General features: G+C 23.5%; 2 protein-coding genes across 6 annotated transcripts; both read right to left on the bottom strand.

Moving 5' to 3' along the window:
• Nucleotides 1-252: 252 nt before the first annotated feature.
• On the bottom strand, nt 253-27515 carry LOC113550218 (vacuolar protein sorting-associated protein 13). 5 transcript variants are annotated; one of them, XM_026951941.1, is made up of 61 exons: nt 27375-27515; nt 27146-27304; nt 25187-25273; nt 24904-25104; nt 22647-22882; nt 21226-21364; nt 21012-21131; nt 20807-20933; nt 19873-20107; nt 18969-19083; nt 18654-18903; nt 18272-18586; nt 17961-18113; nt 17712-17892; nt 17464-17650; nt 16887-16969; nt 16620-16773; nt 16286-16521; nt 15941-16226; nt 15646-15869; nt 15294-15452; nt 15037-15159; nt 14804-14973; nt 14585-14738; nt 14376-14505; nt 14169-14293; nt 12988-13246; nt 12782-12921; nt 12572-12703; nt 12387-12512; nt 12203-12305; nt 11985-12134; nt 11734-11921; nt 10731-10868; nt 10589-10672; nt 10335-10517; nt 10129-10275; nt 9886-10056; nt 9672-9823; nt 9499-9616; nt 9217-9441; nt 7782-8006; nt 7490-7693; nt 7286-7423; nt 7066-7224; nt 6753-6910; nt 6575-6680; nt 5829-6064; nt 5372-5534; nt 5093-5306; nt 4478-4653; nt 4290-4409; nt 4067-4182; nt 3754-3949; nt 2594-2711; nt 2392-2513; nt 2132-2301; nt 1627-1741; nt 827-967; nt 597-764; nt 423-524 (listed from the first exon to the last, which is right to left on the bottom strand). In XM_026951941.1, exons 2-61 carry the CDS (start codon nt 27243-27245, stop codon nt 423-425), a joined length of 9753 nt encoding a protein of 3250 aa, XP_026807742.1. In that variant the 5' UTR covers nt 27246-27304; nt 27375-27515. The 5 variants fall into 5 exon arrangements, with proteins under 5 accessions (XP_026807733.1, XP_026807742.1, XP_026807746.1 ...); XM_026951945.1 differs by having other exon boundaries at nt 27146-27259; nt 27375-27508; XM_026951932.1 differs by lacking the exon at nt 27375-27515 and having other exon boundaries at nt 253-524; nt 27146-27245.
• On the bottom strand, nt 23325-23793 carry LOC113550244. Its single transcript, XM_026951976.1, has one exon. The coding sequence runs from the start codon at nt 23791-23793 to the stop codon at nt 23338-23340; it is 456 nt and encodes a 151-aa protein (XP_026807777.1). The 3' UTR covers nt 23325-23337.
• Nucleotides 27516-27582: the final 67 nt, after the last annotated feature.

The following is a 27582-nucleotide window of genomic DNA, read 5'->3' as shown; positions in this document are numbered from 1 at the left end:
AAATTAAAAATTAAAAAGTATAAAGTTGAGTAAAATATATAAGTAATGAAAAATAAAGACGATCTTAATAGATAAACAATTAAAAAATATTAAGTATAACATTTAAGTAATGAAAAAATATGAATAAACACTCCTATTGCAGTGATGTAAAATAATTCATTCCTATGAATACAATAATGGTTTAACATAATATAAATAATAAAGAATTATAACATTCACAAAATATATGTTATAAGCAACACAAACCATTATTAAATTCTTTTTATATGATCAATAATAAAACAATTAAGCTCAATACATCACAGACTCTCATAAATTGACAATATTGATTTGTTTAAATTGGTTTATACATATATTAAGTATAGAATAAAAAAATAAAGCATCAAAGTGTGAGAAATAAGCTGAGAGATAATCAATAGTGTTTAATTTTCTGCACTATTAATAAGTGATACATTAGAAGACTGGGTAGATTTCATATCTGGATCATCGCTTTCCATAAGCTCACTAATTTTATCAACTATCCACTAAAAATAAATGAATACATTATAATTAGTTATATTAATAAATATACATTATGTTTAGATATAAATACATACAGAGCATAGTTCAGGGTCTGATACCAAAACTAATTTAACATTAGACTGTTTAACTTTGAAACACCACCAACGACGTAAATTAGGATTATGTTTTCCATAGAGAGATATTCCGTTTTGTTTTATTTTTGGATGCCTAGTCATGGCTGACCAAACATATTCCCATTCAATCTAATTGAAACAATATTATATATGTACATTTTTTCATATTATTATAATTATATAAAAAATACTTTATAAGAACCAGTCCAGTAACTCCGAGTAATATACATAACTCTTTGTGATGTGACTATGAAAATTTCTTTATCAGTAAGCATAGTTGGTATGTGATAAATATAATTATCTGATAGTTTATACACCCCTTTTCCAGCAATCTGTAAAATTTTATCTCATAAAGTAGAGTATAATATAAACATTTTAACTTTCTTACCATACAATTTTAAATAACAGGAATCTTAATTTGCTTTTGCATTGAAACTCTGTCAATATTAATTAGATTCTAGATTTCTTTTATTAACTCATAGGTAATAAAATGTAATAAATAACCTCAGGAGAGGAGGAAAAGATCAAAAACTAAGAAACATGTTTTTAGCAAAAATATTTTATTAAAAAACCAATTTTTTTTTTCTATTATTTTTCTATTCTAAAATTATTTGAAATATAAATACTACATTAGGTTAGGTACATAAATGATAATACAGTCCAAAAAGTGCTATTTTAATATATTAAATATAAAATAATAACAAGTTGATTCATTTAAAGGTAATTTGTTAATACAATTATTTGTTACATTTAAATTAATTAATGTAAGCAAAAGATGAAGAGTAAGTTAACAGTGATTAGAAATTCAAAAACAGAAGAATGTATACATATAATTATCTCAATTAATTGTGTAAAAGATAAATCCAATAGTATCTATTTTCTCATCACCATTTCCTTACTCTCCCTAAGTCAATAAACAATAATACATTTAGTAAAAGAATTTATTTATACTAATGGTTTAAATATAATTAAAAACATTAGTTTGGTTCACCTTTAAAAGTTTATATCCTTCAGCATCTCGTTTACTGTATGGTCGCACTTGTTTATCTTCTCTAAAAAACCTTGGTAAACGAACACGTTGTACTTCCGATGTAGTATCAGTAACCCTGATTAAAAATATGTTGATACATTTTGATTTCAATTCAATGATTTGTTAAATTTGTGTGTTATCTTATTCTTATAAATTTACAACATAGGACAATTTACATTCATAATAATCAATTTCACTCAGTTATTTTTAAAATCACAGTGAATTTATTATAAAATTTAAAGGTAAGATTAATATCTATAGCATATTCATAAAAACCCTTGAAATTCACAACCTATTAATTTTACTTTTAAATTTTAATATTGTCAATTTACTGAAATTTTAAATATAACAGTAAAATAGATTATTGTGAATATAAAGTTTGCTAAGTTATGTTTGTTAGACAGAAACAATATATGCAGGTATGAAAATTATTTGAAGTTGTATACATCATGCAACTAATACAAACCGTTTTATGGTATTCAAAGTTCCACTAGTAAAATCTAATGCTCCAGATAAAGGTCTAGCTACAAGGCCAACCATTCCTTTACAACCTCCCTTGAAAAATCCTTTTATGCCATCACTACGAGCACCACTAATAGGTTTTTCAAAGACGCCTTCTACACCTTCTACAACACCCTAATAAAATTTAAGCCATTAATTATAAAAATAAATGTATTATTGTATTGTATTATTGTATCACACTTAAAAATAAAAATAAATAATTACCAGAACAAAACCTCGTCCCCCTTGTGCTAATCCAGCTGGTATATTACTTGGTTGCTGATTCATTATTTCTTGACGCTTTTTTTGATAATCTTTGTCAAATGTTAAAGCAGCAATACCTTTTCCTTTAATATTAAAATTAATGTGTATATAAATAAAAAATGATTAAAAATAATTGAAGATTTTTTTCAATTTAATAAATTACCCATGGCACCAGTAATTCTTCCAACTGCTCCTGCTGCACCTCCAACAGTATGCCCAAATAAACTCTTTACTCCTAATACTAATCCTTCGGCAAATTCTTCAGGGCCTTGAATTGCACCCTTAATTAATTAAATAAATTAAATTTACCCAAAATACCAATCAACGTTAGTTTTAATAAAAGCACATAAAATATTGCAAGTAAAATCTCGGGAAAGTAAATCTACAAATACAGATACTATTCTTAACTTTAAGTTTAATAAATTCTAATAAGAGTAATTCCTGTATGTTTTATTCCCGTTTTACTAACATATACTATACCAAAATATATGTTCAACGGTCCTAATTTTTGTGTTTAGCTTAAATATTAAAGTAAAATGCTTTTAAAGGTAAGAACATTATCTGTGTTTTTCAATATTTTTAATAAAATTATGAGTATGTAAAATATTAATATTTAAAAATACTGATAATTTACTTAAAAATTAAAATATCATAAAAAAACTGACTATTTATAAGTTTGATAATAGGGAATTTTACTCTAATATTTAAACCAAACACACAAAATTGGAACTATTAAACATATATTTTGATATAGTATATGTTAGTAAGACAGAGAAAACATGCAGGTACGACATCCTCTTAAAGCTAACATAGGATTAATTCTGCTGAATGTAAATTTACTACATTGTATGTGAGTTAGACAGAGAAAACAAATATAGCACCAATGTACGACATACTCAATTCAAAAATAATTTTAATCTTAATCTTTATTTTAAAATTGTTTAACTTAGAATCTTTAAATGTACGTAGATACTTATCATACAACACCTTTCTCACCGAATTGCTGAATAACGAGATTGATGATTTATTTTTATTAAGTCAATTACCACTACATTCGCAACAATAATTTATTTTATATTCCACATTAATCTAAAAAGTATACGTCATACAACCCCATAAATATTTTAATGTCTTTGGGAAATAGTAAATTATTTTAATAAACATTGAATGTATTATTATATATATATTAATTTTTTTATCTTTTATTATGTTATATCTTATTATTTTAAATTAAATTATATTATTGTTATCTATAAAAATATATTGTGAATTGGACTTTTGTCCGTATTATTAAATAAATAAATAAATAAATAAATTATATACTTGGAAAGGTTCATAAAATAAATCTTCGACTCCTTGCTTAAAGCCTGATACCAGACCAAATGGATTTCCCAACACATCAAGACCCAACACAAGCACATAAAGTTGTTTTATTAGTTGACTGACATAATGATGTTGAGTTTCCATCATTAACTGTCGCTGATTAAGCAAAACATATTGTCTTTCAAAAAATGCCAATCTATAAACACAATATTGTTAATTTTTTAGAAATTAAAACATATCTAGTAGTTTTTTTTTTAAATAAAATTATTTCTATTATTTAACAGACATTTTTATATAATATTATAATACTTACTTTAAAACAACATCTTGAACACTAGTAATAGTTACACCAATACTTTGCAAGATTATATTGATAATAGGAGGAATATTTTCTAATTCATCCCCACTTAATGAAAATGTAACGTGTATCTAAATTAAAGAGAGTATGATTTAAAATTAAGTTTATAGACTATATAATATTTGTGGTAAATAGTTATATGCTGATTATGAAATTCAAATACTTTACAATTACAAACCTTAAGTGGTGAAAAATGAAGCATATCATAATAATTCTTTTGTTCTTGTAAAGAAAGAGTTATCATTTGAGATTGTAATGGCTTACTGGCATATGTCAAATCTTCATTGAACATTGTTAACTAAAATAAAATGTGTATTTTGATTTGACATACAAATTAACTATAATAAAATAATCAATTAAACAAACCCTTTCTTCTTCAGAGAGCTCATATTTTTCAGTCATTTTTATTAATGCATTGATAAAACCAATATCAAGTTTGATATGAAATTCTTGAATAAGCATTTTATAATACTTATATTGTTTAACTGAACTGTATTTATTCAATCGTTCTACAATACTAAGCTCCACAAATGGCTTTCGTTCTAAAATATTAATTAATTAATTAATTAATTAGATTTAGCATTAGTTTCCATACACAGGATAATCCAAAATATGAAGTCTTTGAATACAATATTTATTTAGTTTAATTTAAGTTCATCAATTATTTGTACATAACTTTTATCTAAATGTTTAAATTGTTATTGGTCATTGGCCAAGCACTATTTATTAATATGAATAGAATTAAAAATACATAAACTTTAAGATTTTTATAGTTAGTTTTTCTTCTTTTTATTTTTTATGTACAGTATTCAAAAAAATTAAACCTAATACCATTTTAAAGGACACTTTAATAGCTAAATTCAAAAGTACTCCATGTATATATCAAGCCATTTAATATATTTAAGCCCCTGGTCATGCCAAGAGTTGGTTCTATGAACCATAAATTATTATATTTTATTTTTATAAAATATCATAACTTACCAGTTTGTGCAATTGTTTTTGGTGGTGGTACAGGAGCAAATACAACAGGAAAGATACAATTGTCTATTTGACTATCAATTTGTAAATTATTGATTTTAGCATGTATCTGGGATGTATAATCAGAAGATTGCAAATTAAGCCAAAATCCAGTATTGTAAATTCGTCTAATATTTTTTTTAGAAGGTTTTGTAACAATATTTTCTGCAAAATTCACCTGAAAATATCAATTAATATAAATTTATTTAATTTTATAGTAGGTATAATTAATCTAAAACATACCTCAATATTTAATTCTTTAATGAAAACAATGGGTTCATTTTCGCCAATTGCCAACATTCTAGTGTAACGTATATAAGCGGTTTCAATTAATTCACATTCTTTTTTTGTCATTGGTACGTAACGAGAACCACTTAATTTTTTTGTTTCCCATATTACTCCAGAACTATAATAAAAATTCAACTTAAAAAAATTTCAGTCTAAAAAGCACATTTTTGATTCTGAGTAGAGAAATTAATGTATAGATTTTACAATTATGTGTTTTATTTTTTTATTTGTATATGTATTCACAATAAAAAAAAAAAAAAAAAATTCAATTGCCCGCATTTTTAGTTAATATTTTGATATGCATAATATTATAAAAATATAATAATGCCTGCCTATTTAGTGCTACTAACCAAATGTAAACAATAATTAAATCTCAAAAATATTTATCATTAAATGTATTTATAATTTTTACCTTCCAATTCTCAAGTACATTAATTCCATACAAACATCATTATTTACCAATGATAAACCTAACGAATGTATAGAAACTAATATTTCTCTATTTATTATTTCAAGTTTGCTTGAAGCTTGGCATTCTTCAGCTATACTAGCATCAGTAGTAAACATAAGAATACGTTGTATACCATCTAAAAATGAAATCCAATACACTTTTATACCATCATCATGATTGAATGTCCCTACACCATCCTGGAAAAATATATAAAAAATTTAATTTAAGATTAAAACAGATTTTTTTCATATATTGTGATTAATAATAATAATATTTAAATTTTTAATCCAAAATATCTTTATTTATAGAATTATATTTGAAACTTATTAACTGACTATTTAAAAATTTTAAATAAAAATGTTGTAATTTTGAATATGGAAATCTAAAAATAAGTATTGAATAAAGTCATTTGATTAAAGTTAACACATAATATGTAACTATATATATTTACTATAGTATATTTAACTTATATTGAGTTGAATTTAAAGTAAAAACAATCAATACTAATATTATTATTATGCATTTAACTAGTTTATATTAAATGAATACAGGATTTATAATATATAATTATAATAAAAATAATATCCACAAAGAACTCTGGAAATATATAACTCTGATAGTTAATAAAAGCAATAGACAATTATATTTACTACTCCTAACATTACTTATACATAGAAAAAATAAATAAGTGTTAAATGTTTATTAACCTTTCTTAAATCTGCTTGATTCTGCATCATATTCCAATAAATAATAGGGTTATCTGTTGGAGTAGTCCACGCAAAGAACATTTTATGTCTAGGCGGTAATATTTTTCTGCAAAAAACAGGTAAGTTATAAAATTGTGTAAGTTAACACTAAAACTTAAAAGCAATAAGTATAACTAACATTTCATCTAAATATTCTGACAAATCATGTTCAATAAACTTCAGATAACTTTCTGTATGATTTATAATTAAAGCAGGTGCCATTCCCTCCATGTAAGGACTAAATGTGATGTAAGTTCCACCTTCAGTCATCTGAATATCCACTTGAACAGCACTATACTATAAACATATTTTTAATATTAAAAACCTAAACATTATTTTTGATAAGCAAAATTATTGTTATATTTATTATTATTTATTAATAATAGTAACTAAAAATATATGCTAAACCATAAATTTTAATCCAACCAGTAAAATAGTTTTTAATAATTTACTTTATTTCGGAGACGTATTAAATCACTTCTTGATTTATAATATGGCAGTGGTGTTGAAGCATCCAAAGTACCAGTTATACGAAAAATAAATATTTTGTCTACATTTAGTTTATCTGTTATATTTTGAGGCCAAAATGGTATACAGCTATTTGGATCTACCTATTTAAATAAATTACACAATTTTATTATTTAAAAGGATAAACTTTAATTTTAAGTATACTTTAATCCAAGTTTGTTGTAATTTATACATTTCTTGAACATCTATAGCAAATGGACATTGATTAGATGTTATGTAAAATGGAGTAAATGTAACTTGTTTTGTTAAAGAATTGTTAGTAAGTTGTATGTGTACACCCATCTAGAAAAAATAAATTCTAATAAGAAAAAAATATTTATAATCTACAACTTATGATAAAAATATTACTTGATATAGAATATTATTTGATTTACACATAATAGAACCAGAGTTTCCAGCCACATCCAGAGAAAATTTATCAGACCAAAGACCTGAATCAATTTTAACATAAGCTTTTTTATTAGCGAAAAATATCTTTTTTTTAAATGACCACATTAAAGGTTCTGTAGAATTTGGTGAATGTTGTAACATATTTGCCTCATCATCAACAGCCTATAAATAGTAAAAGTTACAGGATAATTTTTTTAGAATAAACATTTGATTATTACTAAAATATTTACATAGTATTTTTAACAGATACCTTATAAGTAAGAGTTTTCCCAGTCTTGTTAATCATCCAAAATGGACAATAAAGTGTTTTTATATGTGTTCCTCCTTCATGAAATTCTGTTCTTATGCCAAAATTTATAACATTTGCATTTGTATCAGGCTTATCTTCATTATTAGTAAATGACCAAATGGAAAATTCATCTGGATGTTCCTCAACAGTACATTTGCAATCCCAATATTTATCTAAATATTTGATCTGTAAAAAGAAATTATTTAATATATATATTCAAAATTCATAATTTTTGAATTATAGTATTAATAAATAAAATAAATACAAAAAGTATAAATTAATAAATATACAAGGTGTCGCCAAGAATGCTACCTTTTTTTTTTATATTATCATTTTTATATTGACTATGTAATTTAAACACTATCATGCGGCTACTTTTTACTTCCTTGACATTTTTTATTTTCTTTATTTATCTTAATAATAGTTAATAATAAGTTACTTAGGCTGTGATTCAATATGTTATTTACCACCAGTTTTTTGGTTCAGTATATTATCTATCATGTATTTTATTTTTTTTTTAACTTAATTTAATATAAAATAGTATTAAAACACAAGATGGGTATATTAAAAAAATATAAATAATAATTAAAAAATGCAATAAAAATGTTGAAGTAATTTTAATATTATAAAATATTATGTTTGATATTAAAAAAAACTAATAGTTAAATATTTAGATAGGTTTTAATAGGTATTACGGTTGTTAGTATATTGTATTCTAAAATATGGCTTTTTTTTAGTACAAGATAAAAACCTTGAGCCTCTGTACATAATTTTAATATTTATAATAATTTTATCTTTTATTTTTTTATCTTCAGATCTATCACAGAAATTATTTGAATCTAACCTGGATAACTCCTCGAACTCTTATTGTGTTTTATCACTTTTTTCAATGGAAATCTCAATTTTTAGTAACTTTGCAAGCAGTATTAAACTGTACTAAACAAATTAATTAAATTATAGTTTACTTATAGGTAGATAAAATATGAAACTAAAAATAGAATAAAGTTTATATATTCATAATTGTAGTCGGTAGATAATAAATTGGACCACATCCTTTACTTCAATTAAAATTTCCCAAAATAATTTTATAGTATTTTATAGATTTCATTAAACAAAATATAATCATTTATTTGAAAAAAATATTCATAACTGAAATAACATATCATTACTTTTAAATAAAAAATAATAACATAGCACCATGTTATTTAATAACAAAGTAAGACAAATTCTACAAATAAGTGCATAATGAGAAACTAAATTTAGAATAGGTAGTTGTTATTGATTTATAGATTAATAATTAGGCACTTAGTTGTAAACTTTTTTTTTGCTTTACTATATCTAAATTAATTAAATTTATTTAAATGTTTATTCAAAACCAAGTTATAGATATAAATACCTGCAGTGTAAGACAAGAATAGCCAATTTCTACAATTGGTAAGTTAATTTTTTCTCCAGGAGCCAAAGTTTTTAATTCAGAATCACCTTGCATTAAACAATCCAAATTTACTGGTAGAGCATTGACTAATATAACTGTAGGATATAAATGAATATTGTAGCAATTACTAGACATCAAATATCGATCAGTGTGCTCAAAATATATATGTTCCATATTTCCTAATAACTAATAACAAAAATAAAATATTTATGATATTCGAAACATTTTTAGAATTAACTTTACTTGTATAAAAAATGGATCTCTGTCCTCAACTTGATTTGGTGGACACTGTAGCATTGCGCGTAACTTCATAACTGGTTGAATATCTTTCCAAATAAAAGATTTAACACATATTTGATATCTAGAGATAACAGTATCATTAGAATTGTCAAAAACTCTATTGTAGATTAATTTACTTTTCCGGACAAAATAATATTTCTTTAGTTTGTGAATAAATTGAATGAACAGGCAAATTGAATGGTTTATTGGGTTTTGCTTTACCGATCATTTTCAATTTCCCTTGTTTCTTATAATAAAGAAAAATGCTTTCATTGAAGTGATTATGAATCTATGTCAATAAAATTATAGTTATTTAAATAATCAAATCTTATTTTATAAATATAAAATTACTTGTACAACACTTCGTAATGTTACAACCATGCTACCATCAATTACTTGAGTGTCAGTTACTAATCCCCACGGTTCATTTACAGTACTTAGTTTATGTTTAATGTTAAAATATCTTTTGTCAGCCTTTATTAATGGTAAGCTAAATTCTGTTACATTATTATTTTCCTGAATCTAAAAAGAACATAAATAATTTTAATACTCTGTTCTTAGATCATACTACTAGTTAAAATGATTTATGCCAACCTTAATTTTTAGAGATCTTTCAGTTATTTTATTCTGACGTAAATGATCTGACACTGAATCATCATTTTTTAGACAAAGATTGATCTGTTCTCGATCTTTTAAAACAGTATTATCACCATCTTCTTCACAGTCATTTACATTGCATAACTATAATTCAAAAAAATTAAATAATTTAAGTAAATATATATTTTTTGATCAATTATTACTTTAAATGGTGTATTTGATATCATGATAGTTATATCAAATCCAAGATTATTTTGTACAACATATGGAGCAGCTTCTATTCTTTTTGAAAGTGGTATTTCTGCTGTAATTGCTTCATTAAACGCTTTACCTAAACTTGTTAGAACTTCTAAAGCTGTTTTTGTCATTGTTATTTCAATAGTTTCCTGAATTAAAATAACAACAAAATTAATGTCTTGCATACTCGTGTTATTAATTCATTAGTTAAAAATCATACATATGATATCAAAGAAATTTTCATTGTCGGCTTTCTTTGAAATACTTCTTCTTGAGAACTTAGATTTTGGTCAAAAGTCTCTAACTAAAATGTTAATTAAATTAAGATTATTAATTGAAATTATTAAGTTTAAATTGTGTACCTTAATCTCAAGTAACCACGGTTTATATTTAGTACCAATAGCAGATTCAACTTCAACAGGCTCAATAAATGGCTCCCAAAGAGCTAATCGACTGTTATAATAATTCATTTGCATTGTTAATTCTCCTGCTACAGATAACTAAAAATAAAATATTAAAATTATATTTTGGACTATACAAAATGAAAATAAATAAATAATTTTTAATATTTAAACAATTTAACAATACATGAATAGGTTTTGAGAAGATAAGGAAAAATAATTGGTTCTAAAACCAATAAAAAAAAAAAATCAATTTTTGCTTAGTAATTTTTGTATACAGTTAAAAATTATTGTTTATAAATGTTAAACATAATAAGTATTTTCACAGAAAGCTTATTTGAACTCTTGAAATATTATAGTATTTAAATAATTAAAAAATTTAATGTTGAATGTCATTATACAAAAAATAATTTCTAATCTCATAACAACTCTTAAAAAGTGATTTTTTAGCATTTTTAATTAGTTAACAAGTATTCGGATATACAATTTAATCATCCCCACATATCGCTGGAGCATTTTTTTTTTTTTCTTTGTTTCAATGGCCTATTCTCTAGAACTACCAGTCAGATTTGAAGAATTGTTTTTTCATTTGATATTCCAATTCTTAAGGAAGATTATAGATTATTTAACATGCCACTTATGAACATTAGAAACCAGAAAGAAAAACCCAGAAAAACAATAAGCAAAAACAAAGTAATAGCATGGATAGGTGATATGAAAAGGGAGGTCAAAGGTCAAAAATGTTTACAATATCAGTTAATGGTAAAATACATTTTAAAAAGTTCTAAATAAGAGGTGGCCTATTTTTTACAGGCAATAAAGTGCACAGCTAGTTTTAATATATTAATATAGAAAATATTTAAATTATAATAAATTAAATCCCTTGTATTTAGTTTTTAAGCAGTTTAAATTATATAATAGCAATGGTTAAATAAATTATTTCATAACAGTATAATTAGCTTACCTTAGAGCTCCAATTATTAACTGAACCATTAAATGTACACTCTGTTAATAACATTGGCATTGTTTTGGTGCCAATTCCTGCTTCAATGGTAAAAACTATCGAAGGAATAGATATAATACAGACTTCACTTTTCTTTAAAACAGGTAATACATCATCTTTGTCTAAATTGCTAGCTTCAACACCCAACTCTGGAATATTTCAGTAATATCAATCAGTAATCAATTTTTAGTAACTTTAATAAATATACTAACCAGTTTTTAAAAACCAGAATTCTGTATCATTAAACATAGTTTTATTCCACAAATCTTCATATTTTTGTTCATCATATTTGTGTTCTTCAGTTAAATTTTCTTTTTTTTCTGTCAAGCTTTGATTGATACGATTTAACATTTCAATATTAGCTAAGAAATACAAACATATTCTAAAAACCTATAAAAGTTAAATTAAATAGCTTTTTAAAAATAATTACCTGGTGTAACTGATATTATCAAAGGAGTCATTGTTACATCAACATGAAGACAAGTATCATCAGGTGTTGAACCAATAACATTTATAGTAACTGGTCTTAATATCTATTTATTATAAATATTATATATATAAATATATAGATTAACTTTAACATATTTATAAAAACACATAAAATAAATATTAACTTGATTCATTGTATCTTTCCTTCTCATAGGATTATAGCAACAAGAATATATTTGCAAATCTTTAATTTCTCCATTTATAGTTTGACGAGTTGGAGTAGACATGCGAAGTTTCAATGTGGCTTCCGTCTAAAATTAATTTATGGAAATTATAAAGTTATTAAACTATTTATTTTTAATAATATTACATTCATAATAATTGCATTTGTATTGATGTCGTCCAAACTTTCTACTAATATAATATCAGGTTTTTCTAATTGTACTTTTAACAAAAGTGTTTTATTGTTTTCTTTTTGTTCCATGGCATTTGATTTTTCTTTCTACAAAATATATGAAAAATAAAGAATTTACAAATTTTATACTATATATATTGTTTAATTTATTTTATTACAACAAACCATTATGTTTTGTTTGACATTTTTTGTCACATCATTTATTGCTAAATCTTGATTTTGAGATGGCAATATAAAGAAATTCAATAAGTACTGAATATATTCCACATTAAATATTAAATTAAAACTAAATATTTTCAGCTGAACTACAATATAAAAAAGTGTTACGACAATTTGTGATTTTAAAGGAATTTTTGAATAATAATAATTACCATCAGATCCAGCAAGGGTTTGTTTATACTTCATATCAATGGTATTTTTCAAACTTTCATTTTCGAGATTACTTTTTTTTCTCTCCATATAACGTACTACCTTATTTCCTGAAGATTTATTTAGTCGTGTATCATCTAGTGTAACATCTAACAAATTTAATGTCAGAGCTAATGAAAGATCTGTCTGCATTGAACCATCTACAGTTAATGAGGAAAACATAAATTGCCCCATACTATTATTCTTTATTTGCAAACCATTCTAAATAAATAAATAAATAAATAAATAAATAAATAAGTGATAAATACAAAATATATTATTGTTAAGTTATTAGTATTATAATTGTATATCATGATGTTATTGTATAAATAACAATATAAGTGTTATAGTTTCTTTTTTGTTTTGTCACACTAGATGGCAGAAGTAGATCAACTTTTGCATGGTACCACTTTGCCACTTCACTACAATAATTTAAACTTTAAAGACTTATAACTCATAAACTATTTATCTAAAATTTGATATTATACATCTAAGTACTACAAAAAACGTTCTATTTTGTAAAAGGAAATTAAAAATGTATGTTGTCATTAAAAAGTAAAAAACTTAAAAAACTTATACAAAATATAATTCATAATAAAACTTAATGTTCTTAAATAAAATAATCACCTGGTATAAAAGATTCTAATTATGGGTGGAGAAATGAAATATTTTGGATAAACGTTCTACTCCCATCTCTCTCAAAAAAAAATCCTGGATACGTGCCAGTAAGTGGGCATATCATTAAAGTGATATTTGTGTAGTTACAATAAACATTTTAATATATTTGAACAGTCAATGTTTTAATAAAGAAATGAATGTATAGAGTTGAACATAATTCATTAAAGAATTGCAAAATAATAAAATATAATTTTTTATAAAGAGCGATCAATAATAGTAATATAAACACTTAACATTTTATAAGACTTTTATATGTAACCTAACTTTACTACTACAAGTGTAACCTAATTAACAAAAAATGTGTTTGATTTCATGAAACTATATTTACAGATATAATCTAAAATAAATAAATCTGTTAATTTATAATTTTTTAAGAATTACAATAATCAAATTGTAAATGAAATGATACAAATCTCAGTTTAATATATATATATTAAAGTCAAAATTAAATTAATTTATCAATTACCTTATCAGGACCTTCTTTAAATAGCTCTAGTATAATATTTTTTACAGAAAATTCAAATTTAGCTAATGTTCTGATTTCTTGAGATTGAGATTTATCTTTTTCAACATCAACAATTACTTTGATTTCTAATAAAATAAAAAATAAAAACATTTGAGATATTTTAATTTACAAAATTAACTATAGAAGTTTTCAATATATACAACTAACCATTTGAATTATTTTGTGATGTGCTTAAAAATGGTTGATTATTGGGAGGAGTCGAGACATCTTTTCCTTCACTTAGATTTTCATTTAATACCTTCATTACTAAAATATAATCAATATGACTAACAGTTACCTATAACAATTATAATTAAATATTAAATTAAGTTCAGTTTTAGATATATGTAAAAATATTTTAAAATTATTAATTATACTTTGATAGAGTCAAATTTAGCCACTACATCAAAATCTGGGTGATCGGTATACCATGCTGATGATAAATTACGTTTTACAATTAGAGAAAATGTAATAGGTTGTAATAATAGACAGTCAAACACAAAATATTTAATACCATCATTCAATTTTACTCTGAAAATAATATATTAAAAATATAATATTATACCTATAATAATTCAAACTTATAGTAATCAAACCTGGATACTTTAAGATCTTGTAAATTTAAACTCAATTGATCAATAACTGCTGGAATATAATCAGTTCCTTTGTGAACAACCAAAAATGAGTTAGTAATAGACAAATATCCAAAATCAAAACATAATGCTTCCAAACTAAACGAATTTTGTGGTACCACAATGACTGGAGCCTTTGAAAAAACATAATTAATTTTTTGAAAATAAAAAAGAGAAATTAAATAATAAATATATACTTTTAGATTAATATCAAGAGCAACTCGAGTAGCAGATTTCACATTCATTTTAGCAGTAGCTACAGCAGCAGCTCCTGCTTCATAAACGGCAGCTTTACCGGCTTGAAAATGATTTATAAAGCTCTGCGAATAAAAATAAAATAAATGCAATTAGATATATTACTTTATATAGTTATTTTTATAAATTAGATAAATTATTCATTTTAATTTTTTATATATTTAAAATGTATAATTAATTAAGAGTAAACAATACTTACTAATAATTTTGTCATAAAACTATTTAAAAATACACATTTTATACACCCTGATGAAATTGACATAAAAATTTCTGGTGAATCATAATCAACAAGAAATTGTTCATTATACATAATCATTTTAAATTTCAAAGCTTCATCATTTTCAGCAACATGAATAATCTAAACATGTAAAAGTCAAATGATTCATAAATTATTATACTAAAAAAAATAAAATAGTAATTTTCAATGAAAATTGATAGTTTAAATTATGCTAGTCTAGAAGTGTTTTAATTCTATGTAAAAGTTGATCTTATTAAATAAATTATATTAAACAAGACTGATTATATTCTAATTGGAAGCATTTATTACTTACATGTTTATAAATTGTATCCGACGATGGATCAAAAACACTAATATTTTGTAGTTTAGCATCAATCTGAATATCAGATTTTTTTATTGAAACACATGACTCAAGTTTAGTTATAAGCATATGAGCTAAGTCTTCAGCTTCAGATACAATTATCAATTGTATTTCACCTATTTGAGCTACTAATTTTAAATCTTTGATGTCTTTGTCCTCGGTTAATTTTTTATTTACTAATTATAAAAATTTTAATTTTAAAATAAATAGCAATATTCAATATTTAATTTAATTATATCATACATACATTGTTGAACTTTATTTGCAGCAGATTCTTCAAGAATAGTTGACAATGCATTAGAAACTAAATGCATTCTTTTAAGTTTAATAGGTTTTTGAACTTGCAACGGAGGTTCTGAGTTATAACTATACTGTTTTTGCATGTTTGTTATATTAGTACTAACATTGTTCATCCAATCAAAAAAGTAAAGTAATGCATCTCTATTAGCTGTTGCTAATAACTTAGTGAAATTTAATTCAAGTAGTTGCAATACGTTATCATTAGTATAAAACTGTGGAGAGTTTTTATCTACCTATAAAAATAGATTTGGTTATCATTTAAATAATTATCAAATAATAAATTTATACTAACTAGAGTATACTTCATAAGTAAGAGGTACTGGTTTTCATCTTCATTTGGTGTGTCAACTAAAGGTATAATAGTTTCTTTATAATATTGAGCTAAAAATAGTCTACCCAATTTCAAAGCAAGACTCGTATTAAATGATTGCTGAGTTAATGACAGTTCTAAGGTAAGCAAATTAAAGTCTAATAATGGACTTAACCAAGAGCCTTTGTCATCATATGATAACACTTTAATTGATAAACCTAGAATTACAGAAAAACAAGAAAAATATACATATATTTATTATCAGCTAAAACTAATAAATAAATATGATTAATTATATTTTGTTTATTAATCTCACGTTTAAGAACTAATTTAACATCTAATGATGTAAATTGCACATTTACATCTGAAGATTTTTCTGCTTCTTTTCTTTGGCTAGTTAAATTTTTGGTCATATTGAATGAATCAATTTTTTGACGTAATGACATTGCTGAACCAAGTATATCAATATCCTTAAGAAAAATGAATATTAATATTTAATTTAAAAAAAAAATGGATAATTTTGGTATTATAAAAATTATTTATTTTACCATTCAAAATGAAAATAATCAATTAAAACACTTACATGAGAATTATCATCAGATTCTTTAGCTTTCTTTGGTAGAGGAACACTTAAAAATACTGACAGGGCATCCAAAATTCGATTTTCTGATTTAATATAAAATAAAATAAATAATAATATAAAATAACATATGTACAAAAACTAGAATATAACTATATAATTTATTTATTTAAAATTTAACTATTCATAAATTCATAAAAACACATTTTTAAATAATTTAATTTTAATAAAAATTTTATTAGATTTATTATTATCCACGGTTATTTTTTGTAATAGTATTTACTATTTTGAATAAAATATACATAATTGCTAACTGTTAAAGTCAATTTAATTATATCAACTTCTTTTCAACTAAGAAGAATTAACTCAAATTGTATATAATATTTTATAAAACAATAATTTATATTTTATAAAATGTGGTAACTATGTAGGTACTAACACCACTAAATTATTATTATTAATGGTTAATGTTAATTAATTAGTCAATGAGTATAAAGCTAGACAATACAAAAACATTATAATAAAATATTTAAAGTTTTAAAATATATAAAATTTCAAGTAATATTAATTCTATATTTACCTGCAATTTTTATATCAATAGCTGGAAGTTCTCCAGTCACCTTAAGTAATGGCAAACGAGGATCATCAGTTATTAAACATTTTTCAACTTGAATGGATAGAGTGGTAGGCTTCAAAATATAAAGTTCATTTTGAAATGATTCATTAAACTTATTTTTCCACTTGTCACCTTTATTAGCAATTAATATCTAAAAATGAATAGTTATTATTATCATTACATACATATTTATTTTTAGTATTATCACATACTTGAGCATTTTCTAGTTCAATGTAATAGCGATCATAACTACGACTAACAATTTCTTGTAAAACTTCAGATTGTGATGCTCCCATTTTATGCATTGAATGAATACTTACTAAATTCTCTGCAGTTTGTGGTTTAGATTTTATTTTTAAACACCCTAAATTAAAAACTAATAAAGACTGGTTTCTGTAAAAAAAAGAAAATTATGTTAATTAATATTTGCATATTTTTAATATTTTAAAATAATTTATTACTTTTTGTAAAATCCGCCATGAGGTATAACAATGTAAGATGGCATCATATCAATCTTTAATTCAAGTCTTTTATGTTCCTCTATGATATGCTGCATACCCAGGGCAGATTTTTCTTTGATCTCAGCTAGTTTTGTACCAGCTGCTACTTGTAATCTTTGTAATTAAAAAAAATTTGATATTTTACATAACCATAAAATAAAATACAATTTTTTAAAACCAATGTACTAAAATATAACTTAATATGTGAAAATATTGAAACATAAACATAAACTATTAACTTATTAAGAAAACAAAATGTATACTTGACATACTGTGTTGTAACATTTGATTGTTGTATTGTGAATATATTCATAATTTTAATTATAGTTTGAGCATCATATACCATTTTTAAAGGTCTGAATGATAATATTACTCTACTATCACAATTTTGATCAAGAGGATTTGTTTCAAACAACAAACTGAATAAAAACTTTTGTCTATCAAAGCTATCTTGATCAAAGTCTTGATTACATGCTAAATCTTGAGCGCTTTTATATTGATCAAATGATTTAGAGATAATAAGTTTTGGTATTGTATTTGATTGTTGTAAACCTAATACTGATAATGTTTCACCAGAAGCTTCCACTCTGAAATACAAATTATTTTATGTGATTAAAAGAAAATAATAAATTGCAAATAATTATATTATAATACTTTATAGCATTAGCTGTTAATCTTCTTTGAAGTTCCAGAGAAAATTCTTTAAAACAAACAGTCAAGACTTTTTGTGTAGATGTAAATTCTTCGTCAAAAACAGATATTTCTAATTTATGCAAACAAAATTTAAATGTTGTATCTATAAATGTTTCAGGATAAATTGTTGTAGCTGAACTTTCTTGGTAACCTATTGCTTTATACAACTTTTCTTTTTCATTTGCATTCATAACTTCTTCAAATTGCTTAACTAAAAAACAAAAATAAGTCAAAATAAAATAAGACTTTAAGACTTTTATTAAAATCTTAAATTACTAATATCTTTTTCTTTTTCTTTATCATTTTCATTTTTAGAACGCCAAAAACTAAACCAGCCACGTTCTGATTCTACTTTTTTTATTTCTTCTTGAATTTTTCCTTCTCGTTCAACCTATAAGTAAATAATATTTATAATTTTCATAGACATAATTAGAGAAGTTTTAGTATATTTTTTCATTATTTTTGAAAAATTTTATAATGATGTTCATTTTAACAATCTAAAAATTTAAAAATTTGAAGTACAGTAATCCCTTGTTATCCGCGTTGAATTGGTGATTAAATTGTATTTATCCGATAACATTTTATCATTATTATACAAACTAAAGATAATTTATTTTAGAAAATTGTAAATAATTGTTGTTACATCATTAGTTAAAACTATACAATTATGTTTATATATACTATATGCACAGATAGATAGATTCTAAATCTATCAATGAGGTTTTTTCTTTGGCAAACCAACAGATTTAACAATATGGCCTTGGTTTGATATCCGCGCAACTTTTCTGGAACCTAACCTTCGCAGATATCGAGGGATTACTGTATATGTATGTTATTTTTTCAGAGATTCCCAACCAGGGTGCAGCAAAATTATTTGAAATATATTTTTAGTCTATAGGCCATAGAACATAGGGTGCCTCCGGATTTTTAGAAAATGACTAAGGGTGCCAAAAAAGGTTGGAAACCTCTGTATTAGTTTTTTACTATTTTCCGTGGGAGAAAAAAATATAAAACAACACTACATAGATGATAAAATAATTTGATTAAATTGATTAATAACAAAATATTTCAATATTCAAAATTATGTTTTAAATAAAAGATAAAATAAAAAACAAGATATGTATTCAAATAATATTTAAATTATTAACATTTAATTAAAAATTGTATTCAACATTCTTACCATATTTTCTACTTTTTGTCTCGTCAAAATAATATTCATCACATCTAAATGATTTTCCAATTCAGATATTCTATTTAATGTTGTGGTCGATGGTTTTTTTGATTCAAGTTTTTGTTTATAAAGAATACTATACTCTTTAACTAACTTCCTATGTGAACTCATATGAATCCAATCCCAATTTCTATGTATCCTTCTTACATCTTCTTCCAATACACATTTATATGCAAACTTCCACCTAAATTCAACAAAAAAACAAACAGTTACATACATTTTAAAAAATAGTTAAAATTTTAATAAAAATATACATTACTAATATAATATCATTATAATTGAAATAACAATCACATTAATAATAATATTGTCTTAAACCAATATTTAAACTTTATAATAATCAACACTTCCTACACTGTGCTATTTATTATAGTAAAAATTTAAAGCAAGTATCTAATATTTCAAGTTAATGTTTATTAGTTATGAAACTAGAAAATATTAAAGTATTATGCAAAACAAACAGATATATATAAAATATTTGATTTAGACTTTTAGAATTAAAATTTCCAAGTTATGAGTTGTACAACTAAATCATATTATCATTATTTCAAGATAAAAATAAAAAATAATTACACAAGTTATTAATCTTAATAATTGTTGTTAATATAATATTTTTAACATAAACATGTTTTATATTATATACCAGATGATTTTTTTATTGATAAGCACTTATTATTTCAAAAACACTGTTTTGTAAATTACAAATTGTAATGACCTAAAGTTATGTAAATTTTTTTTTTTTTTCGAAAAAGTTTTAGTTTTATTTGATAAAATCACTCAGTTCTAGTATATACATAAACATTTATTTTGTGTTACCTTTCAATGAAAATTATTTTTATAGTTTGTACACTAAATAATAAATATTAACAACAATTGTTATTACCATTCTTTATAGTTTCCTTTATATTCTTTAAGTGATGGTCGGTACTTTCTATAAGGCATTGCTTTAGTTAAGCGATCTAAAGATTCAGCAGCCATAATTAAATGTTGATATTGAGTTTTACTGATTCCTAAATCATAAAATAATACTGTGTTAATAACTTTAATTTTAAATAAAAATGTATTGTTTCTGTAAATATTGTATTTACTTATGTTTAAGCTTTCCATATCAATATAAATAGAATATTTTGGTATTGTGTAATCACTACCATCTAATTCCGGTTTTGGATTCATTTTCATTTTAGCTTTAGCATTAATTGGACCCAACACTAAAATAAAAAAGTTATATTTTTCATTACTAATTAATAATTAGTAATTAAACAACTATTACAACTATATATAAATATTTTTATTAAAACTTACAATATTCATAACCATCAGGAAGAACATCTTTCTTTGGTATTCCATTTATGAAAGAATCGTTGTACGTTTCTCTTGGTTGTTCAGTGAATAAGTTACCTTTAGAATTCCAATAAACAGCATATCCTTCCATAGATATAATCTAAATAAATGCCATTTAAAAAATTACCAACCTTTTAATTATAAAACTACAGCATTAAGGGAAAATACCTAAAAAATGACAATGGTACAGTAATTATATCTGTACAACTTTGTACATATAACATACATTTTTATGACCATTTAATCATAAGGGTATGTCAGTAGATAAGAGTTGTGAATATGATATGATTAGTTTATTAGTCTATTAAAAAAAAAAAATTGCGAATATCCCATACCTATCTTGGAATGGCGTAAGATTATAAACTTATATTTAGTAGTTTACGTATAGTTTTGCTAGTTTCATTATAAGAGTAAATAATCAATCTATTGTCAAATTTAAAGTTTACATTATCTTTGTTTTCACAGTAAGTTGTTTTAATTTAAAAAATATATAACTTACTTTTAAGTTGAAATATTGAAAAAATATTTTAGCAAACAAAAATAATGTTTTTATATATGATAATAAAACATTAATTTCATTATAAAAATAATGAAACTAAATAAATTTTATATTATATTCATCAAAGTGTCTATGGATCGTAACTGTTATACACAGGCACGACCTCCAAAGTTTGAAACATTAAATACAATTTCATATTAGTTATTTATTGTTTTGATAAATAAAACTATTATTTATTTCTAATAAAAAATAAAAAATTGTTGGTACCATATCCTCAAACTCTAATTTTTTTTTTGAAGGGGGTCTATAACCCCCTCAGTCACTCCTCAAGATACTGCACAGTTGTGCTCGATCTGCAAATGAGGTCTAAATACGCCTATTACATTATATATATAATATAAATACATATTGTTTATTTGCTACATTAAGCACTTGGAAGTTGGATACAACAAATATAAAATTGGCTTCCTCTTAGTAATAAAAATAAATTAGAAAAAGAGGATCAATTTGTCATGTTTGTTTAATTTGTATTACTTAAAACATATTAATTTCTTTATAAATAATAAATTAAGTTTTTAAACACTAGCTGTTGTCTGCAGTAAGGTAACCCCATTAACTACAAAATATGATGCTAATTTTTGAATATTTAATAATAGTCACTAAGGAAGAGTACATATTTTCTCTGTAAATATAGTTTATAATTTATATGTACCCTCTCTTTAAAAAAACAAACAATAGGTGTGCCACTGGTTAAAGCCCAAATGTTTTAATACTTAAATACCTATATCATAAAAAAATTTAACGTATTTACAAATTTATAAAACAGTAACAAAATACATTCTATCATAATATATTTAAATTTTACTTCTTAAAATGTATCTACCTTAAAGATCATTGCTAAGGGATCTTGACCTTTATCAATAAACCTATTCCAATTTGAATCAGTTGAATGAGATGTTATATCATATAATGTACATCCAAAAGAAAATGGATGATTAGGGAATGTTACTCGATCTTCATATCTTATATGGATTGTTTTAATATTGATTTGCACATTTCTGACAATCTGTGTAGCCAACTTTTCAACAAAGGAATCTTTTACATTATCTTGATCCATTTCTAAAAAAATTGTTTTACAATAATAAAAATCTATTAAATATATCTAATTAACAAGTAACATACATTTCAAGACTAGCTAATTATCTGATAAGATATTAATAAATAATGTTGTGAACTATGAAATTTAATCATATATCATTATACAAATAAATTAATTTAGAAAAATGATTCATATTTTTGAACTAAAAGGGAATATTATAGAATTTTATTAGCGTTTTAACTAAATTTATCATACATAAATTTGAAAACATTTAAAAAATCTCAAAAACTTTAAGAGGACATCTCACCCACATGTGTTGCTTCCGTCTTAGACACGTGCGACATAGTAAATTTTCGTTCACCAGTTTCAATAGTGTGCTTTTAGTTTTAATATTAGAGTGAATTGACCTATTATCATTTTTTTTTGTTTTTAGCTTCTACAGGCCATTAAAGATTTTCGCTGCTTCTACCATACCCTACCATCGGTCTTTGTTGTCTGCATCCTCGGTTCTTGCCGTTTCATCTACTTGAATTAAATCTTTCTTTACTCGATCTAGCCAACGCTGACATGGTCTTTTTCTGGGGCATGTTTTATTTAGTTTAGATACCACAACTTGTCTCATTAGGCTATCTTTATATTGCCATATGTGTCCAGTACATTCCAATCTCTTTAAGACAAAATATTTTTTAATATTTGATCTATTAATAATATCTGTATTAGTTCTCCTTTCATACTGCCCTGTTTCCGTATTATATATGAGACCATATATTCTTCTAAGAACCTTTCTTTCAAATGTTAATAACTTTGTCTCATCCCCTTTAGTGGTTGACCACGTTTTGCAACCATACATTACTATGAGTCGTAAATAGGAAATATATAACTTTCTCTTAGTTTTTCTGGAAAGAAACTTAGAACTGAATAATTTACTCATTACATAATATCCACAATTTGCCGCATTTAGCTTCAATCTTATTTTGTTATGCATATCATTCATATTCTTCAAATTGATCCCAAAGTATTTAAAGTCTTCTACTTGCTCAAATGTATATCAATTAACAGTGAGATTCTGTAAAATCTTTGGACGCCTACTCATGATCATAAACTTAGTCTTGCTCTCGTTTATATTGAAGCCCATTCTTTTACTAGACTTAATTAATTTATTTATACTTTCTTCTACTTTGATTTGAGAGTCTCCAAGAATGACAATGTCATCAGCATATAGCATATGTTAGTAGTGTCCCGTTACCATTTAAATCCATTTCTCAGGTTTCATGCATATCTCTCACTACTTTTTCCAGTGCCATATTAAAAGAATGTTGGTTTTTTACGATATTTTAATTTATAAGTGAATTATGATCATTTTCAAATATTTTTCATATTCAAACTCTCCTAAAAATTAAAATATCATAAAAAACCAACAAGAGAACACAGATAACGTTCTTACCTAAAAGTTTGATAAATTCACTCTTATACTAAAACTAAAAGCACACTATTGAAATTGATGAACGAAAATTTACTATGTCGTACGTGTGTAAGTCAGAGACAACACATGTCCTCTTAACTGTTTAAATACCACAACAAGTTACCAAGTATTTAAACATTATAAATCATGTCTAGAAAATTAATTTTTGAATATATAGTAGAAACTTAAAGTCGTCACCGTAATACATTTTTATAAAAAAAAAATTAAAAACAAAATTGATGTTGTTGAACGGATTAAGTAAATATTCTAGGGTTTTCATAACTAATTTGTTGTTTTCCATGATTATTTTCATAAGTACTAGGAATTACTAAAACAATGTAATACAATTGTCACTTTGCTAAGGAATTAAAATAAAAGTTAAATTAAGTTAATTTAGTCTTACAGAAAGTACATAGAGAAGGAATAAAATATATTTAAAATGTTTTAAATATATAAATGTTATAAACAATTTAATGTTGCTTGGTATAATACTTAAAATAAATGTTTTCAGAATTTATAATTTAATAGTATGTATTCAAAAAAACTATATTTTTAAGTTAATATTATAGTTGCACATACTATTTTTTTGTTGATCCAACAACTTAATATTTTCTATTCTTGAAATTTCATTTTGCTTTGCAGTTTGTTTGTTCTTCTCTTCTTTTTCCACATCATAAGTAACATCTTGTGTTGGAACAACAAGTAAAAAAAGACTGTCAATGGATGCTTCTACTGAACCACTATATAGATTTTTCCATGGTATTTTTAAAACCAACTTTCCTATATAACAAACAATAACACTAACATGTATAAGTAATATATAAAAATAGAATTTAATAAAATTAAAATCATTTAAGTTTACCTAGATGTCCATAAATAGTTCTGATTGGAAGGTCTAAATTGTCTAAACATGTTTCTTTTAGTTTAAGATCTCTTAAAACAACATCTCCTAGAAACAAAAATGTATTACAATTTATTACATTTGATAATATTCAAGGGATTGAAATTATACATAATATACATTATTAAATCATTGCATTTATTCTGAAAATTATTGTGTACATCTAAACAGAACCTATTACTTAGTTTAGAATTTAACAATCTAATAAAAGACATGATAAATGTAGCATTGTGCTTACGTGTAAAAAACACAAAATTGCTAACATCCAAACTAAGTTTGACTGACAAATTCTGATTGAACCATTGTTCTTAAACAGTTAATATAAGTAAGTTCCAAAAAAAAAAAGAAAAATTGAAAAATTTGCATGGGGCGGTTAAGTGCATTTTAGCCATGAAGGCTACTAATTTCAATAATTTATGTTAAATTTCATAATTTTCTCCCAGTTATAATAATATTGTATACTTAGTATACATTAAAAAAATAGACCCTTTTCTCAAGATAACTCATCTTAGCCCTCAGATTTAAATTATGGATTTGAGATATTGAATGAAACATTAAGATAATAATTTAGTTTAGACCTCTATGGTAATTATAGTAAAAACTATAAACACATAGGACATATGTAATTAAATTTAAAAAAATAATTCTTATATAGATAAGATAACTATTTAAGGTGCAAATAAAAAACATAATTAGTTTTTATTGATAATATTCAACATAATCTTAAATGCTAAATATTTTTTAAAAATTATCAACATATTTCAATTATTATGAAATGCACTATTATTTACAACAACAATAATAATAAAATAATATAGGTGTGACTGAAATGCTTACTAAATAAATGTAATAAACACAACATTCTTTTATTTTAAACTTGTGTGTCTCATTTAAAAATCATGTTTTAATAACTAACATTAATCAAAAAACAGATTATCAAGGTCAACAGGTGAAATAAAATACAAAAACCTATTTTTATTAAACAAATAATTAGCGGTTATATTAGGTAGTTCTCATAAAAGTTTAACTAAAGTATAATATTATTTTATGCACCTAATAGGCTATAATTTATAAAGTTATATATCATTATTTCAGTATTAATTGTATACTTAAGTTTAAATAACATAATTTATTTTATTTTTTTATTACAATTAAAATATACTAACTCTAAAAGTTTAAATCTAATATAATATAAGCTTGATATTAATTTATTTATATGATGTAGTGAAAAAAAAAAAGTAACCAGGCAGTTATATTTTATAATTATAGACTTTTTTTTATAAGTATATTTTATTTTCAGAAGATTTTAAAAATATTAAAATTAAATTATTTAATGGTAATTAAATAATACTTTAATTAATATACAAAACTTACTAGGCACAAAATACAAATGTATTGATCTATCTTTGGCTTTAAAAATGACTAACATAATTATCATATAAAAACACTCATTCATCAGAAAAAAAAACAATACTCTTCATTCATAGAAATGATTAAAAATGTTGAATTGCTAATATATAATGATAATTATATATATACAAATATTTAAACTCAATAATCAATATATTATTTTTATATATTTATAAACCAGTAATAAAAATATATGAAAAAAAAATTAGAAAAAATCAATCTTATAATTATTTAAAATTATATAGCTACATATAAAATAATGAGTGAGATATTAGCAATAGTACTTCAACTAAAATACTAAAATAAAAATAATATAATTTAAATCAAATATTAATTAAATAAGATCCTTTACTTTTAATTTTTAATTTATGAGGGCAACTTAAAAAAATATGTGACATCAAATCAAAACAGACAAAATAATAAACTAACCACAAAAATATTTTAAAGGATATACAAAAAAAAAAAAATGTTGGTATTTAACATAAAAGAATTTTAATTATTATTACTTACCACCCCATATTCCAATATTCAGCTGAGAACTATCTAAATTCTCAACATATTCACCAATGAACCTATTGAGCACATCAGCCACCAAAGATTCAAACACCATAATTACTGATGAATCTTGAGATTATAGAATAAAATTAAATATTGTTTAACACATTGTTGCTAAATAAAACATAAATATTCACATATTACAATAAACAAGACATATGTAAAATAAATTGGTTTTACTTACATTAGAATCATATAGAATAAAAGTAAATACACATTAAATAGATATAACTACAAATGCAAGTTTGATGTTTGATGACATAATCGTTAATCATAGAAATTTAGATCTACCTTCTACGATTCACTATTCACAACTATTCACTGTAGACAAATTATTAAATTAATAATATAAGAGATAACGGTTGATAAAAATAAAACAAGTTTTTATCAGT

This window comes from Rhopalosiphum maidis, chromosome 1 (assembly GCF_003676215.2).
Source record: "Rhopalosiphum maidis isolate BTI-1 chromosome 1, ASM367621v3, whole genome shotgun sequence".
NCBI lineage: Eukaryota > Metazoa > Arthropoda > Insecta > Hemiptera > Aphididae > Rhopalosiphum > Rhopalosiphum maidis.
Note: the sequence above shows the minus strand (reverse complement) of the source record. Positions and strands in the feature narration are given on the sequence as shown.